The sequence below is a fragment of the Rhamphochromis longiceps genome, linkage group LG20 (assembly GCF_057381845.1).
Source record: "Rhamphochromis longiceps isolate RC_006_pf linkage group LG20, R_longiceps_female_GT1.1, whole genome shotgun sequence".
Lineage (NCBI taxonomy): Eukaryota > Metazoa > Chordata > Actinopteri > Cichliformes > Cichlidae > Rhamphochromis > Rhamphochromis longiceps.
In genome coordinates, this window is record NC_140576.1 from 29264735 (window position 1) to 29286750 (window position 22016).

The 22016-nt window shown below is 43.7% G+C and overlaps 1 protein-coding gene across 5 annotated transcripts in view; it reads left to right on the forward strand.

Moving 5' to 3' along the window:
• The window catches only part of prkcz (protein kinase C, zeta), a 99443-nt gene that overhangs the window by 68773 nt on the left and 8654 nt on the right, over positions 1 to 22016 (forward strand). For 3 of the 5 annotated variants that reach the window (XM_085392704.1, XM_085392707.1, XM_085392706.1), the window contains 7 exons: positions 912 to 998; positions 3591 to 3726; positions 3842 to 3929; positions 4361 to 4480; positions 8899 to 8978; positions 11159 to 11248; positions 16614 to 16729. In XM_085392704.1, the coding sequence (XP_085248830.1) occupies positions 912 to 998; positions 3591 to 3726; positions 3842 to 3929; positions 4361 to 4480; positions 8899 to 8978; positions 11159 to 11248; positions 16614 to 16729 (717 nt within the window). Of the gene's footprint in view, positions 1 to 911; positions 999 to 3590; positions 3727 to 3841; positions 3930 to 4360; positions 4481 to 8898; positions 8979 to 11158; positions 11249 to 13125; positions 13194 to 13395; positions 14270 to 16341; positions 16495 to 16613; positions 16730 to 22016 lie in introns of those variants that run through there. The other 2 variants (XM_085392705.1, XM_085392708.1) reach the window with 2 other exon arrangements.

The following is a 22016-nucleotide window of genomic DNA, read 5'->3' on the forward strand; positions in this document are numbered from 1 at the left end:
CTCTAAACCTCGTGCACATATGAAGAGATTCACTCGTTGTGCATTGCTTTAATCGACAGTTGGTCACCAGAGGATAGCCCAGGCTTCGGTTGCCTAGGCAACCCACTAATGTGTTTTCTACTCCCTCTTATTATTGGCTCACATTTCAGTCGCTTCAATCGCTCGACTCCCATTTGTGAAAAGTTTATGTCAGGATCCACCCACGTCGTATTTCCAGCATCTTAATACTATCACGATACTACCTTAATACTATCACAATACTACCTTAATACTGTCACAATACTACCTTAATACTGTCACAATTCTACCATACTACTGTCACAATACTACCATACTACTGTCACAATACTACCTTAATACTATCACAATACTACCTTAATACTATCACAATACTACCTTAATACTGTCACAATTCTACCATACTACTGTCACAATACTACCATACTACTGTCACAATACTACCTTAATACTATCACAATACTACCTTAATACTACCTTAATACTATCACAATACTACCTTAATACTATCACAATACTACCATACTACTGTCACAATTCTACCATACTACTGTCACAATACTACCTTAATACTATCACAATACTACCTTAATACTACCTTAATACTATCACAATACTACCTTAATACTACCTTAATACTGTCACAATACTACCTTAATACTATCACAATACTACCTTAATACTATCACAATACTACCATAATACTATCATAATACAATAATATTTTATTATTGATTAAATAACATCAAACGGGGCTTTTGAGTCAAGGTGCATGTTTTCTTTTGATATAATGAAGACCAGCAAGAAATGCTCTTTTTTAAAATTTGCATAACGTTCATATTGAGAGTATTTGATGTAACGTCTGTTCATAAATGTTCTCGCTCTGTTTCCAGGTTATTTCTAGTGATCGAGTATGTGAACGGTGGGGATTTGATGTTTCATATGCAACGACAAAGGAAGCTCCCGGAAGAGCACGCAAGGTAAACCTCCAGATGTACGCCAGCTTCCAGGCATTATCCACATAAAATATGGTCCCTGTCCACAATGTGAGAATCTTTAGAGGGTACATGATGTTTAGGTGTACTCCCACATGTGCATTATGAACAGGTCGCATGTTTGAATGAAGACTGAGCAGCAGCTGATTCAGTCTGAGGTGGTAAATGAGGCCTCTGTGATAGCAGGATGACACTGAAGTGGGTACACTTGATTTTGGTTACACTGACATGACACAGAAAACCCATTTGTACAATTGTGAACAATTTTGGGGTAAACGACTTCCAGAAGGGTCAAACCATTGTATCTGCATCCCTGGAGCGGAGCAAGTTCAGGGACAGCATAACCTATATTTTCACGTAGCCTCAGTTTACACGCAGGAAATCATGAGGGCTGCTCTGGCGATACAGCCATGTGTACGTGCAGCATTGGGCCGGTTCAACGCACGGCTGTGCAGAGCGGGCAGACTCATGTTCAGCTGTTTTTGTGAAAAGTGTTGTGAGTATTAGACGTCAGAGCCCTCAGGTAGGAGCTGCATGCCTGAACCACACCAGATCAGCGGTTTTCAGGACGGTCTACAGATTCATACTGGGTGTGTCTTCTTTTAAACACATATGTTTGAAGATATGCTTCATAGGATGCTTTAACAGGTCTCAACACTTTTACCCTCCTTTTAAAATATAATGAGCACCCATAATTCATTGTGGCTGTCTACTCGCGGGGCGCTCCAGCTGCGTCTCTGATAAATAGCGGATCAAAGGCTGTGTAATTTACAGAGGCACCGTTGGACCCCTATCAGCTCATGCAATCTGGATTGTGGAGGCAGTGGCTGTATATATGCAAAGCAGCATGTTAGTTACTCATAATGATGGTACATATTCATGAGCAGCGCTCTTAGAGAGAGAGCCCTGCCACATTCCCCCACGCCGTGGGGGAGGCGGGCTGGTGGGCAGGGGATTGTGCTGCTGATAGGCCATAGCTTCCATCAGTCTGATGGCAACAAAGAAACAACAGCGTACAATGGAGGCTGTCACCGTGAAAATGTGGGGGAGCGACGTGGGATTTCTCCACTGCAGTCTTTTGCCTCAGTGTTTCACAGATTTATAGCAGCAGACAGCGAGAGGCTTGTCAGGTTTAATGAAGGCTTATCTCCTAGAGACAGAATACACACAACCTACACATGGAGAGAAAACATTTGACTGACTCACCGAAGAAGCACTCCAAGTACATCTAATGATGGCCCAAACTACAAAGGCTTTATAGACTAGCTGTCATAACAATAGCCATAGTAGAAGAAGAAATGTTTGGCACGAGGAACATGGTCTCTTTAATGTCTGTTACTTTGTGTGGACCCAGGAGTCAAAGCGTATCAGAGTATTGCAGGTGCTTTGACACATGCTGACCTGTTAGGAGCCGTGGCCTCAGAGAGGAGTGATGGTACTGACAGACCTCCGTCTGACAGGGAATAAACTACACCTGTGAAGTGGGCCTTCATGTACACACAGCTGGAGATACGGCCACTACACAGTGGCTTTGCTTTTGCATGAAACGCACACACACTTTGCAAATGTGACGCACAAATTCAGTTACGTCCCAGTCCAGGGTGTCCTCTCACCCAGTGACAGCTATCAGTAGTAAACAGTAGTGTTTACAAAGCCCACTGTAACACGGCTGGAGGTGTTATCGATGGCTTCTTTAGATTTCTAAGAACTCTGGCAGCAGCTGAGTAAATTATATGCAAGGAACGAGGACAGAGGCCACGTGGGGACGTCCTTCTCTGGGAACTGTAAACTGTACTTATCTGTCCCAGGCTCTGTTTGGAGCATGACACCAACATTTAGCCAGAGCTATAAAAACCAGTTTTCATTAGTTCTATAAGACAAACAAAGAGTCCTGCAGCAGATGCTGAGTCCCACTGACGTGCACAGCTGTTGGGAGGACATGTCTTACATTTCTGCAGAGGTGAACACTGCCTGCTGCAGATTTGAACCTGCTGGACTTTTGTTGGTCTTTCAGCTTTTTAAAGTTTCAACCAAAACTAATGAGTGTTTGTGTCTTCAAGGCCAAATCTTCACAATTCCTACATTATAAGAAAAAAGGAGAACAATAAAAATCCCAACAACTAATCAGAAACAGGAAGAGAAACAGTCATTTAGTCAGGTTAGATATAGCACCGCAGGCATTAGTGCACTGAGGGCCGTTTTGCATTGACCTGGCCCCAAAACACACACAGGTTAGAAATCTAACAACCTTCCTGCTGCGTCTCTTATTTTTGTAAAGTAAATGTGTGGATGCTATCAGGCTTTGGAGAGCGTTTACATGCGCCCTCCAACCCCGTGGTTCACTTAAGTCTGTTCTTATGGCTGTAGCACGGGTAGCTTCTGTAAATGTAACACAAACGCTCGACAGCATCACAAGCAGATGCTGGAGAACGATTCTGAACGATTGAGACGAGTCACTCTTAGTCACGGTCTGTAAACATCGATTTGCGTTGTCACTAAATCCATGCAGCTGTGCAGGAAGGATTTGAACATGTTCTCATGTGCGAGTGGAAATGTTCACCTCTCATCTCGTCACAGATTCTATGCTGCTGAAATCTGCATCGCTTTGAACTTCCTACATGAAAAGGGCATCATCTACCGTGATCTGAAGCTGGACAACGTGCTCTTGGACCACGAGGGACACATCAAGCTCACAGACTACGGCATGTGCAAGGTAACAGAGTGCGGGCAGCTGTAGCATTATCAATAATGCATTAGGTCAGTATTGACTGGAAGGTCTAGCGCGCTCTTGTTGATCTCTCCAAACGCTGCTGTCTTCTACTTCTTAGGAGGGGATCAGACCAGGTGATACCACCAGTACTTTCTGTGGCACTCCAAACTACATAGCGCCTGAGATCCTGAGAGGAGAAGACTATGGTGAGTACAGGAGCAGTGTAAAGGGTTACACTTTGACAGTCCTACTAAATCAAGCCATTCACAGACTATTACAAACTAATATGTGCTGCCTAACAACATTTCATGTTATACATGTGAATGTGTTTAATTGGTCCAAATGTGCTCCTGTGCTACCTTATTAAGTAACATCATAAAAACATATATGTATGTATATGATACAGCAGTAACTCCTGCATGTGTGACATTTTCTGTGTGTCTTTAAATCTCTTTCTAACGTTAGCCGTGTGTCAGCCTGTCCACACTGCAGTATGTCGTGTTGTGTGTCTGTACATGTGCGGAGCCATGTAGTGTACCAAACACCACAGAGACCTGACCTCTGTTCTCAGCTCTGGTTTGTAGCTTATTGATCACATGTCACATCCAGTCTGAATGTGATGTCATGTTCATCCCAGGCTTCAGCGTGGACTGGTGGGCTTTGGGCGTGCTGATGTTTGAGATGATGGCTGGAAGGTCCCCGTTCGACATCATCACTGACAATCCTGACATGAACACAGAGGAGTACCTCTTTCAGGGTGAGCCAGACCAATGATCAATACTGACTGTTAGACTCAAGCCTGTTGTTTAAGGAGATATCACTGATCATCATCAATAATGACTCAGTCTACAGATTACAGGGAGCTTTTACAGGTCGAGGAAATCTAATCTGCACTTTGGCTTTTTGAATTCTTTCGACTTAATGACTCCAAAATAAAAAAGGGCTGGGTGAGTTTGAATATTATAATATAGTGAAATGAACAGGATTGATGCCCTGCTGCAAACATGTGCACTGATGTGTGTGAACGACCCACACAGAGAGCCATTGTTGTGGTTCCAGCTCTCCTCTTATGTTCGCCGCTGTGTCGTAGCCCGGAGCCGGCTCTCTCCGTGGCTTCCTCCACTGACGCAGGCCGGAGACCACGCCCCTTACACAACGTGTGCAATCACACTGAGGCTACTGTAGAGGTTCATGAGCATGTTTGCTAACACGCTGTGTCATAATCAGGAGGTGTAAATCTGATGGACGGCGGTTACTTTTAAAGCGTCATGAAACAAAACGAGCGGGGGTGCAGTTTTATCTGAAAATGAAGATCTCATCATCTGTTAGAAGAAAATGAGTAAGGTGCACATCCTGTTCATTGGTAAAAGTCAGGGCACACGAGAGCTTCCTCCTGTAGCTGCTCACAGTCATTTACAGTTTGAGTCTAAATCTGCAGCTTTTTGTTTTGACGTCCGTTAAACTCCGTTCTAAATCATTTCTAACTGAAACTGTGTGGGGGAAGAAGATCTATATGTTTCTATCAAGCTGTGCTCAAACTGGCACTGGGTAACAAATCAAAACCAGTGCAGCACACACAAAACACCAAGAGAAGCTGCAGTCAGACATGTTTTCATGCAGTTTAGATGCAAATGATAGAACTGCATTCATGTTAAAGTAATCTTCCATCCATCATAATCTTATTTACAGTGTTTCAGGTTGTGATTTTTATCTCTTGAAGAGGTGTTAGTTACTTCCCTCCGATGCTCACACCTGATTGCATTTCTCTTCCTATAAGGATAAGGATGCACAAATTCAGCCTTTCCAAGCGGAACAAAAGGATTAGCATTCAGAGAGCGACATTCTTCTATACATCACAGTGTCATCATCCAGCAGTGCAGTAAAGCTGTAGCAAACACACATTCCCGACAGAGTAAACAACAAGTTCTTTGCACGTTTTCAGACGTGTGAGTCCTCATTTTACATATATATGTATATGTGTATATATTTATATATATATATCTCACTACATCGTAAACCTGTTCCTCACACTGGTACCTGCTCACATTCTCAGCATCACGTTGCTGCTTTCACTCTTCTTCATGGCCTGCAGCATGTTTGCAGTGCTCATTAGTAGAACTGAAGTACACACAATGACAGCACTCAGAATACCCACTGCTTGTTACTGAACTGTGCACAACTTAAACTTTTGTGCGTAATGAAGCGATCCACAGTCAGTCTGGTCATTAATCTTCGCATGCAGACAGAGCAGAGTGCTTCATCATGGTGGAGTTTTAGCAGATCTTTACAGTGTCCCAGATCTTAAACTCAGTGACAAGTAGAAGAAGTAGAAGTCAGCAGAAAATAACCTTGGTGTGATCACATGTTTATAATAGAGAAACGTCAGGAACTTCTACTTGCATGTGTTTCCTCGAGCCATATGGTCTCTTTACATAGCACGAAGCCACCCAGACTGTCCTCTGTGACAGAAATTCCTCCATACTACACATTGTGTCAAAGGAGCATAGTGCGGCACCACAGCTAGCATCTGTCACCGTCCTCCTGGCGGCCTTACCGGTACAGCAGCAGGTTCCTGGATCAATGCCTGCCAATGGAAACCAACCCTTCACTATAGGAGCTCCCAGCCATATGCCGCCGAGCTAGACTGAGCCAGGCCTTACTCTGGGTATCTGTGCACCTCATGCTAACCCTGGAGCTTTAGACACTCAGAAACATTTGATTCAGGAATCAGCCACAAGGCTGTATTCACAGCTAACATGTACAAGAACTGAATGTAATGGTTAAATCTAAACCTCAGACACGTGTAACGTAAAGCTTGCTCTGTACTTTTAAAGCTGAAGTGAAAATAAAATGGGCTAATACAGCAGACTATCTGTCTGTTAAAACTGGCCAATGGCAGCCACCCCCCATGTCAGTTTGGCTCCAGCTGGCATTCATCAGCCGTCTCAACTCACTGTTTTCTAGCAATATCTGAAATTTTTTCAGCAGAACCAACGCAGACAACAGAGAGAATTTACTGGGCTTTCTCCTTTACACTGAAAGGAGGCGTCATGGTTTAAGACTGGCTTCAGAAAGACAACTGTGTATACCAACAGGATAGCAACAATAAATTAAAAAAAAAAAAAAAAAAAAAAAAAAAAAAAAAATATATATATATATATATATATATATATATATATATATATATATATATATATATATATATATATATATATATATATATATATATATATATATATATAAGTGATAAATGATGTAGTTTACCTTCATGATATAACAACAGTTTCTGTCTGAAGAAACAAAACCAAGTAAACACGTCCATGTTTGAAGCAGGTCGGCTGCCAAGATTAAAAGATTATTAATATGTAAACACAGTGACAGAGAGATCAATCAGGCACAACATTATGAGCACTGACAGATGAGGTGAACAACACTGATTATCTCTCTGTTGTGTCTCTGATATGTTACTGGGAGCAATTGAACATTTTCCCAGAAGTTTGATTCTGTTCATCTGGACGTTCTCAGTGGGACAAACGTTTCCTCATCATCAGGTGACTTCTTCAGTCTCAGCTGACTGCAGCTTTCCAGCCTTATAAACAGCACATTTGCACAATGACTGAAACCAGCCCACTGATTAACAATGGGCTGGGAGGTCAGTTTATGATCATTAATATGCAAATTGATCAAAGCCCACTGATCAATGTCCATGAGTCCCATTCACACAGAGTTGGGGAATGGCTGCAGTCACAGCATTGTAAGATGGTGACAGATGTACCCCTCCTCGATTCAGAGATGGTCTTTCCCTTTTCATGTAATTGGCCTCCTTCTTAAAAAATGACATAAACCAGAAATGTTTATTGTTGGTAACATTTATAATTCTTTCTAGTTATTCAACAAATCATGAAAAGGTCAGCACCAGCAATTATTTGATTTTGCTGACATGTTTTGTTTGTCTTAGCTCCGTGGTTGCCAGGGAGACCACGAGCTGGTTTACTCCTAGTGTCGTTTCCAAGCCTCGATAAATATGGAGGGTTGCATCAGGCAGGGCACCCTGCCAAAGCAAACACGTCTGCCATCAGAAATGACATTTGCATCCCTGGAGTAAAGAGTGCCGCTGATGCTGTTGGCCAGCAGTGTGCCAGTGGGTAGGTGCTACTATTGGCTTTGAATGCTCGGCACACTGATACCCATGTTGACTGAATCAGGTCCATGCTAATTTGCTCAGATGGACCCTCCACCTGTAAAGGCTGCAGTGGCATTCAGGTCAGGATGCTCACAACGACCCCTGAATGTGCAGCCAATGAAACTGGCCCGTTATTCTTGCCAAGGTTTTGTCATTAACGTTGGCATAATGATTGCGTTGTAATGAGTTTTCCCACTAGCAACTGGGAGTTCTCCTCTCTCTAAGTGTCATGACTCACCTGATACTACCTGTCTGATTGTTTCTACTACAGCTGACCATCAACTTTAATCACCTGGTCAAAGGCACAGCACCACACAGCAGTATCAGATAAATAAGACTTTATTTTATAGATGCACAACAGGACAACTTTCATTTCTCACATCAGATCTGCAGTTCAGAGCATCAGCACATCTCAAGGTCAACTTTACTGTCAGTTCTGTAATATCTACACAGGATAAGCTCCTTAAAGGCTCTGCTGTTGTGATTCTGTGCTGCATAAATAAAACTTGAGTTAAGTGGAACATCGAGCTAGTAAAATACCCGTCTTTCTAGTCACAAAACACATCTCTCCTCTTTTTCTGTTTGCCTTGTCCTGGGTGCAGATGTCTTTTGGGTTTAAGAGAAACTGGATCTCAGACGATGAGTGTTCACGCACACTGGGTTAAAATAATAATAAAATGGGTGAATAGCATGTTTAAAAAGGAGCTGTGATGCAGTTCTTCATCTCTGGATTTGGGTTTTGAGGGAGAAACTGTTTTTACTGCATTTTGTTCTTGTTAGCTGTGGGAGTCTCAAGGCTATTAGTAGACCACAAAAAGTGTGAGAGAGAGAATAGAACAGTGTCCTCTGCATCTCCGCCCTTTCTCTGCCTCCCACGCAGCAGACACAGTCACCCACAGGCAGGTTGGACTGTGAATCATTCTCCCTCCTCACGATTGTCCTTTTAATTCACTCGCTCTCTCTTTTGTTGCCGTCCTTCTTTTTGCCAACAGTTATTCTCGAGAAGCCCATTCGGATCCCAAGGTCTCTGTCGGTGAAAGCTGCCGGCGTGCTCAAGGGCTTTCTAAACAAGGTGAGACAGTCCCTCCCATAAGCACCCTCTCCTCCTGCGTGCACTCTGCTGCTCACTGTGTGGGATTATAGCCCATGCTCTGGGCTATGTTACAATGTAGGCCTCAGTGTTTAGTTCTGAGTGGACAGTTGTGCCTCTGTTATTTTAGTATTTACACAGTACAACTCAGTTACCCAACAAAGGATATGTGGTAATCCACTCGAGGGTTTCTTGGCACTGGGGTCAGGACCGTGCTGGATCACTCGACTTGGAAGAACAACAACACAGACTGCTACTCCTGGCAGACTGGTTGTTTCTTATCATTGAAAGTGGACGATAAAGAGCGTGAAAGTGACACAGTAATCAGATTACTGCTGGGATAAGCAGCACTTTCTCACATGTAACACTGACAGGAACTAGTTCACCTCAGACCCACTCTGATGAGGGAAACTTCCAGCATGATTTCATTTAGAGAGCTGCCTCCACAGAAGCAGCACACACGATAACAGTGAAAGCACCAAAATACAAGCTGAACTATTCACACGACGTCTTTGGACCAGGCTGCTGCTGCTGCTGCTTAAAGGCAGGCACCTCTGTCAGGCCAAGAAAACTTTCGTCCATGTGTGAAACTGAATGTAGTGACCTAATTTCACATGCTTTTTAAGAACAGCATCATGTCTGTGCACTAAGTACAAGGCTAAAGCCAGGAGTGAAAGCAGGCACACCACAGACCCAGTGGCAGTCTGGCCTGAGGCTGACACATAGTGACAGACAGTCACGCTCACATTCACACCTGCAGGCAATTTAGAATCTCCCATTAACCTTTTCCTTTTAGCCAGAGCACTCAGCAGCAGCACGTGCAACCTCCACGCAGGAAAGAAGGCCTCGGATAAAACCACAGCTGTTTCAGCACAGCTTTACCTTATTTAATAAGTTAGGATGGGGTTAGCTTACCATAACTGCAGCAGGGTCTTATATATTAACATGGATACAGGAATTTGTCTGTTTTTTAAAGAAGTGATATTTAAAATGATTGTGTTAGCAGAGTGTGCTAGTTCACAATGGAAAATTCAATTCAGTTTTATTTATACAGCATCAAATTGCAACAACAGTTGCCTTACTTTATATTGTAAGGTAGAACCTACAATAATACACACAGAGAAAAACCCAACAATCATATGACCCCCTATGAGCAAGCACTTTGGTGACAGTGGGAAGGAAAAACTCCCTTTTAACAGGAAGAAACCTCCGGCAGAACCAGGCTCAGGGAGGGGCGGGGCCATCTGCTGCGATTGGTTGAGGTGAGAGAAGGAAGACAGGATAAAGGCATGCTGTGGAAGAGAGACAGATTAATAACAAGCATGATTCAGTTCACGGTAAACTGGTCAAGCATAACCCTGGATGACCATGCTTTATAAATGCAGAGGATTCATCATCTACTCTGTATAAAAGCTCATCTGAGCGCCATGTTGTTACTCACAGTTTATTTTGACATATTTGACCATCTTTGATAAAAGCTAATTCTCTTGTGACCAGAGTCAGGAGTGTACACACCAATCAGCTGAAGAGCCAGGTGCTCCACTGCAAACGTCCAGACAAGATCCCTACTCAGCACTTATTGTTTGAACCTGAGATGCTTTGGTTGCAGTGATGCAGAATAGCAGAAATAAATGTGTTGTAAGCACACGAAACTTTCATTTGGTACAAGCAGCACTGTGGACTACAAGTAAGAGTTGATGACTGTAGTTTCCCCCTCTGCTGTGATTGGATAGCTGGATAAAAAGTGTCCGTGATGGATGCATCACTTTACTGTGGGATATTTAGACAACGAGAAAAACCACGTGCACAGGAGGCAAAGGTGTCTTTGGTTAAAGACCAGGTTACAGAACAATGACCGTTACTGCATTTGAGCCTGTGGTTTAATTTTTCCACGTCCTGTTTAAACCTCTGTATGTCACCTGCATGATTGTTGTGATGAGCAGAGCACAGGGAGGCTGTGCCACATGTACACATACCTTTGTAGTACTTAATGAAATTCTTGTTGTTGTCCTCAAGACAGTCATTTCATGTATAGTTCAACATTTGAATGATAATAAAACATAATAATTGGTCTTTTTCATCACGCTCCTGGCCGTTCTTACAGTATGTGTACTACAGCAGCTTCTGTTGATGTTCCTGACCAGCTGTTTTGGCTCCAACAGGATCCCAAGGAGCGGCTGGGTTGTCAGGTCCAGACAGGCTTCACAGACATCAAGTCCCACACGTTTTTCCGCAGTATAGACTGGGAACAGGTAAGAACTGAAGTCTGAGTGAAAACGCATCGTTGTGTATTAAAGTTATTTCATCTTAAACACAACATACACACTGCAGTCTCACTATGATTTCCAAATGCATGGGCTTGGAAAGGAGCAGTAAGGGAACAAATCTACTCGGTTACTGCAGTCTTCTATTAAATCTCCTGCTTCGGCTATCATCAGCATTTTTAACTGATTTTACATAAAGTCATTGTATGGAGCTCTTGGACAACTGCTGGTAAAGATGTTTTTACTGGTTTGCAGCTTGTCTCACTCTCTGCCTTTGGTTTCAGATCAGTTCCTGAGATGGTTAAGAAAACAGTTTTCTCAAGATCAATATAATCAATACTGTTCTTCCATCTCAGAGCTGTAATGTGAAATGTTATATAAAAGTACTACAGTCACCCAGCCACATGGAGGTGACAAGCCAGTGTACTCCGAGTGCCAAGGTCTGATGATATGGGACCGTGAAGAATGAGATTCCTTTACCGGATCATTTGGGATCCAAGTTAACAACAACTGTGTGTGGTGCTGGGAGAAGCATGGACGTGAGGATAGGGACTGTGTCACACAGACACGACCATGACTTGTTGAGTGTTGTTAGTGTGTGTGCTCAAGCTCAGTGTCAGAAGAGAAAGAGGAATACTGGGGTGGATGAAACGGTGGAGAGAGGTGATTTAAGCAACTAACTATAAGCACTATATAAAACTGACTTGAATTGATTGGAGCAGACTTCAGTGGACACCCCCAAACAATCACAGCAGATGGCCCCGCCCCTCCTGTGCCTGATTCTGCCAGAGGTTTCTTCCTGTTAAAAGGGAGTTTTTCCTTCCCACTGTCACCAAAGTGCTTTCTCATAGGGGGTCATATGATTGTTGGGTTTTTCTCTGTATGTGTTATCGTACGATCTACTGTACAATATAAAGTACCTCGAGGCGACTGTTGTTGTGATTTGGCGCTGTGTAAACAAAATAGAATAGAATTACATGTATGTGAAGGAAACAGAGGTGATGAGGAGGTTTCTGCTTGTGGAGAGAAATGGAGACAGACAGATGATAGTAGACAAAAAGGACAGAAACAGCTGCAGTAAACACACATTTGAAGAAGAGGGGGAACAATAAATGACTTATAAGGGTGGAGGAAGGTGCACACAGGTAGACTGTATCTTATGTTGAAAGTGCATTAAGAAAGAGATGTGAGACTGCAAGGAGCAAATCTTCTTAGGCAGCAGTGAACAGTCTGTAGGATGAAACCAAGAAGAGGAATAACAAGTGAAGATAAAGCCAATGATTAAATGATGGAAGCTGAAGAAGGAAAACTGGAGACAGGCTCAGAGTGGTAAGAAAATATTATGTATATTTGAAATGGTTAGGAAAACTGCTAAGAAGGTGTTTGGTGTATGTGGAGGAAAGAGGACAAGCAGAAGGAAGTATAAGTATTCAAAGGACGAGGTTAGCAAAGGAAAAGTGGAAAAGTCAGGAAGATCAAAATAAACAAGAGACCAGGCGAACAGCAAACAGCTGGCAAAAGGAAAAAGACTTACAGACAGGAGACAGTGGACTGTACCATACCACAGCACTTTATCCAGCACTTATAAAAACAAAGCCAATGAATGGAGACAGGTGGTTGGTCCAGGTGAAGCACCTGTGGAGAAAGAGCAGCTCTTTTGACAGGATTGTTTAACATAAGCCTGCAGTCAGAGGAGGCTCGAGCAGTGGAGGAGCGAGTGGTGGTTCTGATCAACAAGGATGATGTGCAGAGTCATACCATGAAGGTGTGGGGAAAGAGCTGTTTCAGCGAGCTTAGGAAGAGAGGTGATGGCTGTGTGCTGACAAACAGAACTACACATGTAATGTCTGCAGATTTCTTCACAGCTATGTTTCCCCGTCCCCCCACCTCCGTCTCAGACCCACGCTTCCTCTTCTCCACTGTTCTCAGGAGGGTAATTACACTTTTCTGTTGTCTTAATTTGAGGTTTAACAAACATCTACTATGAAAATGGTGATTTCAGGGAGTGTCCACGCGGGGCTCGAGATAGGAATGGTGTTGCACAATAACTGGGATTCAAATAGAAGCATTCTGTTTGTGGCTACTCTCATAACTCTGATGAAAATTACATGTGTGCACTTTATACATACTATTAGAAGACATGATACCTGGAGTAGTGAGACGGGAACTACCCCGGAGGCCCGATGTCGGAGGCCCGATGTTGGAGGTCCTTACCATGCAGACTGGAGGCTGACGGTTTTCAGCGGTTTCATTGGATGATACATGACAAACAGCAAACACAGCTGTGTTGTCAGTTTCACGATGGTGCATATGGAAATGTTGATCTCTAAGTATCACATTAAAAAAAACTATGTATCAGGATATTTTTTTAAACTTTTTAAAGTCTGTGTGTCTGTCTGTGTGCACACCAAGGACACAGTGGGTGATGTGTGGAAGCAGAGCTCCTGAGCAGAGTCCACACAGAGCAGAGAGACAGCGAGCTGAGCGAGCTGGAGAGGTAACGCTCTCTGCCCTCAGACCTGTCTCAGGACCTGACAGGTGTGGTGTACCACCACTGTGTTACCACATATTAATATTCATCACATGTTTCCTGAGGGAAGTTTTCTCTCTGTAACACGTCCATTCTCCACAGTTCTTTTATTTTAGTCCAAGGCCAAATGTGAAGTTAGAAGTAGTGAGCAGCAAAGGCTGACACGAGACCCAGGTAGGTGCCCAGCTACTGCTGTCACAGCTCCTCCCACATTTCAAAGGTTCGATGAAACACAGAGGGTCTCACAGCCGTGGGGTCCCTTTGTCTCCAGCTGTGGACCAACAATGCAGGACGTTTCTTTGTGGGACGTTCACTGATAAAAAACAAACCAACAGTAAATGAATGGTGACTGGCCTCCCTGATGTTGTCCTTCTTGTTTTGGAGAATGATGGAGAGGCTGAGAGCAGCACTCAGACAGCGAGCGTGGCACACCGTCATTTTACACATGTGAGAGAGAGGTGTGACAGCTCGTCACTGACACTAACGCCTGCACACACACACACACACACACACACACACGGTCAGTGTTGTGATCTCAGGCACCTGCACAGCCCTGACGTTCACTGACCTCTTTTATCTTCCACTGTGGTCTCAGGGACACTTTTCCCACACTTCAACATGTGTGTAGTACTAATGTTTCAGATCCTGTGTGTGTGTGTGTGTGTGTGTGTGTGTGTGTGTGTGTGTGTGTGTGTGTGTGTGTGTGTGGGCTCACTCCAGGCTTTCACTTCATTACCAACACACAGTGATTAAGCTTGCCCAGCAACACATCAGAAAGAGTGGGGAAAGTAGGAGGAGAGAGGAGAGCAGTGTAACAAGATAAAAGAATGGAGAATGAGTAAGAAAGATAGAGGCGAGAGGAGAAAGATGGAGACAGGATGTGAGGGGGTGAAACTGACAGAGTGTGTAGGTAGGCGCCGAAAACCTGAAAAAGAAATGAACAAATAGAGAGAGAGAGAGTGTGTGTGTGTGTGTGTGTTTGTGTGTGTGTGTGTGTGTGTGTGTTTGGGAGAATGTGGGCAAATTTGATGGATAGAAAAACATACAAAGTGAGTTATTTGGTGTTTATCTGTTTGAAGCTGAAAACACTTTGAACCAATAACATTAGAGAAGTGCATCAACTACTAAAACAAACACACACACACACACACACACACACACACACACACACACACAGTAATCACAGCTAAGCACCACAGCTGGCTGGTTCCCAGGATTGACCCACCCTGTGATCAGGGCCAGGTTTTTGTGAGTCCAGGTCCTGAATGTAAGGCCTACAGACAGCTGCCTGTCACATCTGTAATGTCTGTAATGTTCTTCATCTGTAATGTTTTTCACACCACCTGGTGTGGAGAACATGCCCTCCACAGAGTTCCTATGATGGGAAACCGTTTGTTTGGCTCCTGTATCAGGTCATAAAGATGGTTTTTAATGCAGTGGAGGTGACAATAGACTCATTCTTGGAGAGGAGCTGCAGTTTCCTGCAGGCTTTTGGAAGTCTGGATTTCACATGGTGTCAAATGTTAAACATCGAGATTCTCTTGTAGGTACATAACACCAGACACAGTGTGTAAAAGTCTTGGATGATTCAGCCTTTACAAGGAGCATCATCATCATTCAGACTCCTCCCACCAACAGTAAGCCGGAACCATCTGAACAGTGGTAAGGCTCAATCAGCCCTCCTCGAACAGTCCACCTGCTCAGAGTTTTTCAACCACACCAACACAATTGACGCTCATCACCCTTCCTACACACCACATTTAGCTTCTGTGATTCTCTGTTTTAAATGAAATCCCACTTGAAAGATCACCATTTTGACTCAGTGGAGGTGAGCAGCAGCAGTGTCTCAGAACACAGATGCTGTGGGTTGTGCGTCCCCACTGATCCAGTGTAGACATTAAAATACTTTAAAATAAGAATACAACTTTTTTGGCAGAATAGCTGGAGCTCATGTTCACTGTGTGAAGCATGAGGCTGGGCACACACCTTGATCTATGACATCACGTAATATGGTCATTGTTTAATGTTCAACTATAAGAAAATGGTACCCGTGGTCTGGCACAGCCTCCAAATCCCAGATGGTCACATCTATTTTAGGGCTTCTTTTCACCCAGCTTTCTAAAGAGAAAACAGTGAAACGCAGCATGACGAGCGAAGCTGGGTACCTGTGGTTTTTCTGTGCCCGTCTGACTTCATTGTGTTCTTAGAAAATGTCCTCAGCGCACATTTGAACAGGATGAGGGACGAATGTGAAACCATGGAAACAAATCAGACAAAAACTCTGGCTGAATCACTCAGGCATAATTATTCTGCTGCCTCAACCTTCTTCGTTCTGTTGTTTGGCTTCATCGCTACACAGAAATACAGCAACACGAGCCCAAGCTTCTGTTTCACTGTTTCACATCTGGCCAAATGTTGGTGCAGATGTGTTAGAATATGTTTGTGCTTTCACGTTACCTATTCAGTGACATCAGGCTATCACACACTGATGATGGATGTCAAATATGTGCCATTAAGTCCTTTGTCTTTTTGGTGATTTTGATTCACACAGAATCACTCACTGGGTTTTGCTCTTTGCCTCGCCCCCTCCCTCCCTGCCTCCCCGGGACCAAGTGGACATGTCAGACCCTACCAGGGGCTGTTTCCCTGGATAACACAGCTCCCAGGATCAGAGGGGACACATAAACTCCTCCACTGTGGAAATGTGGGTGTGGGGGTGTCTACACTTGTGAAAATGTGCCTTTTTTATTTGACTTCATGGCTCCACTCTCAGTGAGTAAAAGCAACTGTTATATGTAATACACTCTGTTTGTTTTCACTCAGCTGGAGAAGAAAGAAGTGACGCCGCCCTTCAAACCTCAAATCTCTGATGAGTACGGCCTAGAAAACTTTGACACGCAGTTTACTAATGAACCAGTGCAGCTAACACCAGACGATGAGTAAGTACTGCTTTTCAGCTCAAACACAGCCTTTATTAAAGTCAAGCTTATGTGAATAAAGTTTCATGTGTGGAACTGCACGTCTGTCTTAACGTAAGCATGACTGTTGTTTTGTCAGTACATGATGATAACTCTTTACTGTGATCAGTTACTGCCATCATCAAGCACTCAGAAGAACTGTATGGAGGGTTCTCACAGATAACTCCATATTTTTGTTCTTGGACTCCCTTAGAGTAGCTTTGCATGATTCCCAGTTCAGAATAAGTCTTTGTTTTTCTTATACGGAGCATTCAGCGCTGTGTGCAGCAGTGAAAACATAATAATATCACAGCTTAAACACAGGTTGTCCTGTGTCTTTGTGGATCATACCATATGATAGACGGAGTAACATATGGTTCAAGGTGTGGGTGGGATTACATCGGGGTCGGCTCTGAGCTCCTCTAGTTTGCAGCAGCAATAGACAGCTAGTGAGGTCACAACTATCCATAGACACTGATGTTCCCAAAGGACAGTGGGATCTGCCAGAGCAGGGAGCAGGATCAATCAGATTCAATTCAGTTTTATTTATACAGCGCCAAATCACAACAACAGTCGCCTCAAGGTGCTTTATGTTGTACAGTAGACCCTACAGTAATACATCAGTCATATGAGCAAACACTTTGATGAGGGTGGGAAGGCAGCTCTTTATGTCTTTAAGACATTCCTGCAGTTTAACTAATTGGTGTGTGTTATCTGGGTTCATAGATAGATAGAGCTGGGTGTCATCAGCATAGCAGTGAAAATTTATGCTATTTCTTCTAATGATACTGCCAAAGGGAAGCATGTATAATGTAAACAGAATGTGTCCTAGCACTGAACCCTGTGGAACACCATAATTAACCTCAGTGTGTGAAGAGGACTCTCCATTTACATGCACAAATTGAAGTCTATTAGATAGATATGATACAAACCACTGCAGCGCAGTACCTGTAATACCTACAGCGTGCTCTAATCGCTCTAATACAGGTGGATGAGACCGTTGAGAGGTGGAGGTAAGATCTGGAGAGAGAGGAATGAAAATCAGCAGAATATGACAGAATAATGAGTGTGAATGAGACAGAGGCACGGGCAGCTACAAGGAGCAGAGAAGAGTTTAAATGCCTGTAGTCAACCATCCAACAACAGACAGAAGAAGAGCGTGCAGGCAGAGTGGAGTAGGTGCAGATGAGTATCATGGGTGATTTGTGAAAGCAAATATTCAGAAGATGGTAATGAGCTGGAGGTGGGAGAGATTCACTGGGATTGACCGGGATGGACAGGATTAGAAATGAAAGGAAGAGGAAAGATGTAAGTCCCAGGACTGCTGCTCCTGTGTTTCTCATACAGATGTGCAGCAGCCACTATAGAGGTGTTCAGTGGAGACAACAGTCCATCCTGTCCTGGTCACACAGAGCCTAAAAACAGAGCTCACTCTGTAACGTCACACAAACACTGGGTGGACCATCTTCCCAACAGACTCCTGCATCCAATAAAGAATGCCCCCATGTGAGTTTCCAATGTTGGGGGGTTGTTTTGATTAATGCAAACATGCAGCTCCAGGATCTGAGTGGAGCCCTTGTTTAAGGCTGAACTTTGAAGAGAAAAGGCTTAAAGATATTACACAACCACGGACACACTGAAGGAACACATCATCCTGTTTTCCTCTCTGTGTCACTAAATAGATTCCATAAGGCTTTGGCAGCAGATCTATCCCAGCCAATGTTAGAAAACATCATGTTGGTTTGATTCTCGATGCTCCAAAACTTGAATTTCCCCTTCTGAGGATTTATGGAGCTTGTGATCATGATGGCAGGAACACAATGCCTTTATGGAACGGTTCACATAAGTCCGAGTTGATAATACAGACAGAGGTGTTACTGTCTGGCTGTGACAGTTACATGGTGGACTGACTAAAGGCTCTTACAGGATGGAGTAAGACGTTTGTGCAGCAACAAAAAGCCGAGGTCACCAAAACCAAAATATGACAGTGCAGTATTAAACAAAGTGTCACTGCAGAGTAGGAAACCCTGTCAGCATGTGTGATCGAGCCACACTTCAGTGGCCTTGGTGACTTTTTTCGTGCGTCGGTGTACACTGTGAACGGTTTTCCTGGAGCATGTGCACTGGTAGCATTGTTTCCCTCCTAACAGCACTGCTCTTCATTACTGTTTCCCTCCCTGTTTCCTGTTGGCATCTGTCTTTGTTTTATGTGAATAACATAATGACTATGTGCACTTTCTGAGCTTTATAAGCCTGCTGTTATTCAGCACAACTGTTGCTCAGGAGCAGAAGCCGAACCGATAATTAAATCCTTTAGGCACCTTTAAATAATGGGATCTCTGATAGCATGACGACAGACTAAGAAGCCTTCTAAAATAATTGGATCTGGCACACTGCTGGACTGTGTAATTTTTGTTTGCATGGACATTCAATTTTCAATTCAATTTTATTTACACAGCACCAAATCACAACAGTTGCTTCAAGGAGCTTTATATTGTACAGTAGACCCTACAATACTACATACAGAGAAAACCCAACAATCACATGACCCCCTATGAGCAAGCACTTTGGCGACAGTAGGAAGGAAAAACTCCCTTTTAACAGGAAGAAACCTCCGGCAGAACCAGGCTCAGGGAGGGGTGGGGCCATCTGCTGCGACCGGTTGGGGTGAGAGAAGGAAGACAGGATAAAGACATGCTGTGGAAGAGAGACAGAGATTAATAACAGATATGATTCAATGCAGAGAGGTCTATTAACACATAGTGAGTGAAGAAGAAACACCCAATGCATCATGGGAATCCCCGGCAGCCTACATCTATTGCAGCATAACTAAAGGAGGATTCAGGGTCACCTGGTCCAGCCCTAACTATATGCTTTAGCAAAAAGGAAAGTTTGAAGCCTAATCTTGAAAGTAGAGATACAGGGAGTGCAGAATTATTAGGCAAATGAGTATTTTGTCCACATCATCCTCTTCATGCATGTTGTCTTACTCCAAGCTGTATAGGCTCGAAAGCCTACTACCAATTAAGCATATTAGGTGACGTGCATCTCTGTAATGAGAAGGGGTGTGGTCTAATGACATCAACACCCTATATCAGGTGTGCATAATTATTAGGCAACGTCCTTTCCTTTGGCAAAATGGGTCAAAAGAAGGACTTGACAGGCTCAGAAAAGTCAAAAATAGTGAGATATCTTGCAGAGGGATGCAGCAGTCTCAAAATTGCAAAGCTTCTGAAGCGTGATCATCGAACAATCAAGTGTTTCATTCAAAATAGTCAACAGGGTCGCAAGAAGCGTGTGGAAAAACCAAGGCGCAAAATAACTGCCCATGAACTGAGAAAAGTCAAGCGTGCAGCTGCCAAGATGCCACTTGCCACCAGTTTGGCCATATTTCAGAGCTGCAACATCACTGGAGTGCCCAAAAGCACAAGGTGTGCAATACTCAGAGACATGGCCAAGGTAAGAAAGGCTGAAAGACGACCACCACTGAACAAGACACACAAGCTGAAACACCAAGACTGGGCCAAGAAATATCTCAAGACTGGTTTTCCTAAGGTTTTATGGACTGATGAAATGAGAGTGAGTCTTGATGGGCCAGATGGATGGGCCCGTGGCTGGATTGGTAAAGGGCAGAGAGCTCCAGTCCGACTCAGACGCCAGCAAGGTGGAGGTGGAGTACTGGTTTGGGCTGGTATCATCAAAGATGAGCTTGTGGGGCCTTTTCGGGTTGAGGATGGAGTCAAGCTCAACTCCCAGTCCTACTGCCAGTTTCTGGAAGACACCTTCTTCAAGCAGTGGTACAGGAAGAAGTCTGCATCCTTCAAGAAAAACATGATTTTCATGCAGGACAATGCTCCATCACACGCGTCCAAGTACTCCACAGCGTGGCTGGCAAGAAAGGGTATAAAAGAAGAAAAACTAATGACATGGCCTCCTTGTTCACCTGATCTGAACCCCATTGAGAACCTGTGGTCCATCATCAAATGTGAGATTTACAAGGAGGGAAAACAGTACACCTCTCTGAACAGTGTCTGGGAGGCTGTGGTTGCTGCTGCACGCAATGTTGATGGTGAACAGATCAAAACACTGACAGAATCCATGGATGGCAGGCTTTTGAGTGTCCTTGCAAAGAAAGGTGGCTATATTGGTCGCTGATTTGTTTTTGTTTTGTTTTTGAATGTCAGAAATGTATATTTGTGAATGTGGAGATGTTATATTGGTTTCACTGGTAAAAATAAATAATTGAAATGGGTATATATTTGTTTTTTGTTAAGTTGCCTAATAATTATGCACAGTAATAGTCACCTGCACACACAGATATCCCCCTAAAATAGCTAAAACTCAAAACAAACTAAAAACTACTTCCAAAAACATTCAGCTTTGATATTAACGAGTTTTTTGGGTTCATTGAGAACATGGTTGTTGTTCAATAATAAAATTATTCCTCAAAAATACAACTTGCCTAATAATTCTGCACTCCCTGTAGTCTGTCTCCTGAATCCAAACTGGCAGCTGGTTCCACAGAAGAGGGGCCTGAAAACTGAAGGACATGTGGGTGTTGGTGGCGTGCTACACACAGCTGGGTTTTTTTGGGCTGTTTTTGGTCTTTCAGAGTGAAGTTGTAACATGCGTTAAACCGTGTTTAAGAACAATGCGTGCCCACTGCAGCACCACATAGCTCATGCTCCCTCCATATTTCATATACAGTTTATGTGGAATTCAGCAGAATTTTACAAAGTATGGCTGAAAAACCTCTAGATTGTGTAACTCCTGGAGCTGTCCGCCTGCCGGGGGTCTGTCTGTCATGGCTTGTGATAATCTGTACCTCCGCAGTGTCTTGACTTGGAATTCACTCCAAAATAAATGACGCCCTTCGTGCTGTCACTAATTGGTATTATCACTGCAGAGCTGTTGACTGTGCTGCACTTGGCGGCCTTATTACATGCCCGTCATGATCTGCACCCACGGCAGATGTCTTTGGGAAGCATCCAGTTTGAAGTTTGTGCTGTTCAGCAGATATCAATGTTCAAAACCAGCCTTGGAGTGGCTGAGGCTCGCAGCTCATTAAAGGGCTGCAGCGAGATGTCTCTGAAGTTCATCCCAGCTCGTTTGTGTCAGACTTTGATGACGGGAGTCTGCGACTAACTCTTGGGAAGACGATCGTAGAAGAGGTCCAAATGGTGCAGTGGTGAGAAGAGGGAGAACGGGGTGGGGAGCACGTGACCAGTTCAGCAGCAGAGATAGCAAGTTGGCATCAAAAACTGCAGCA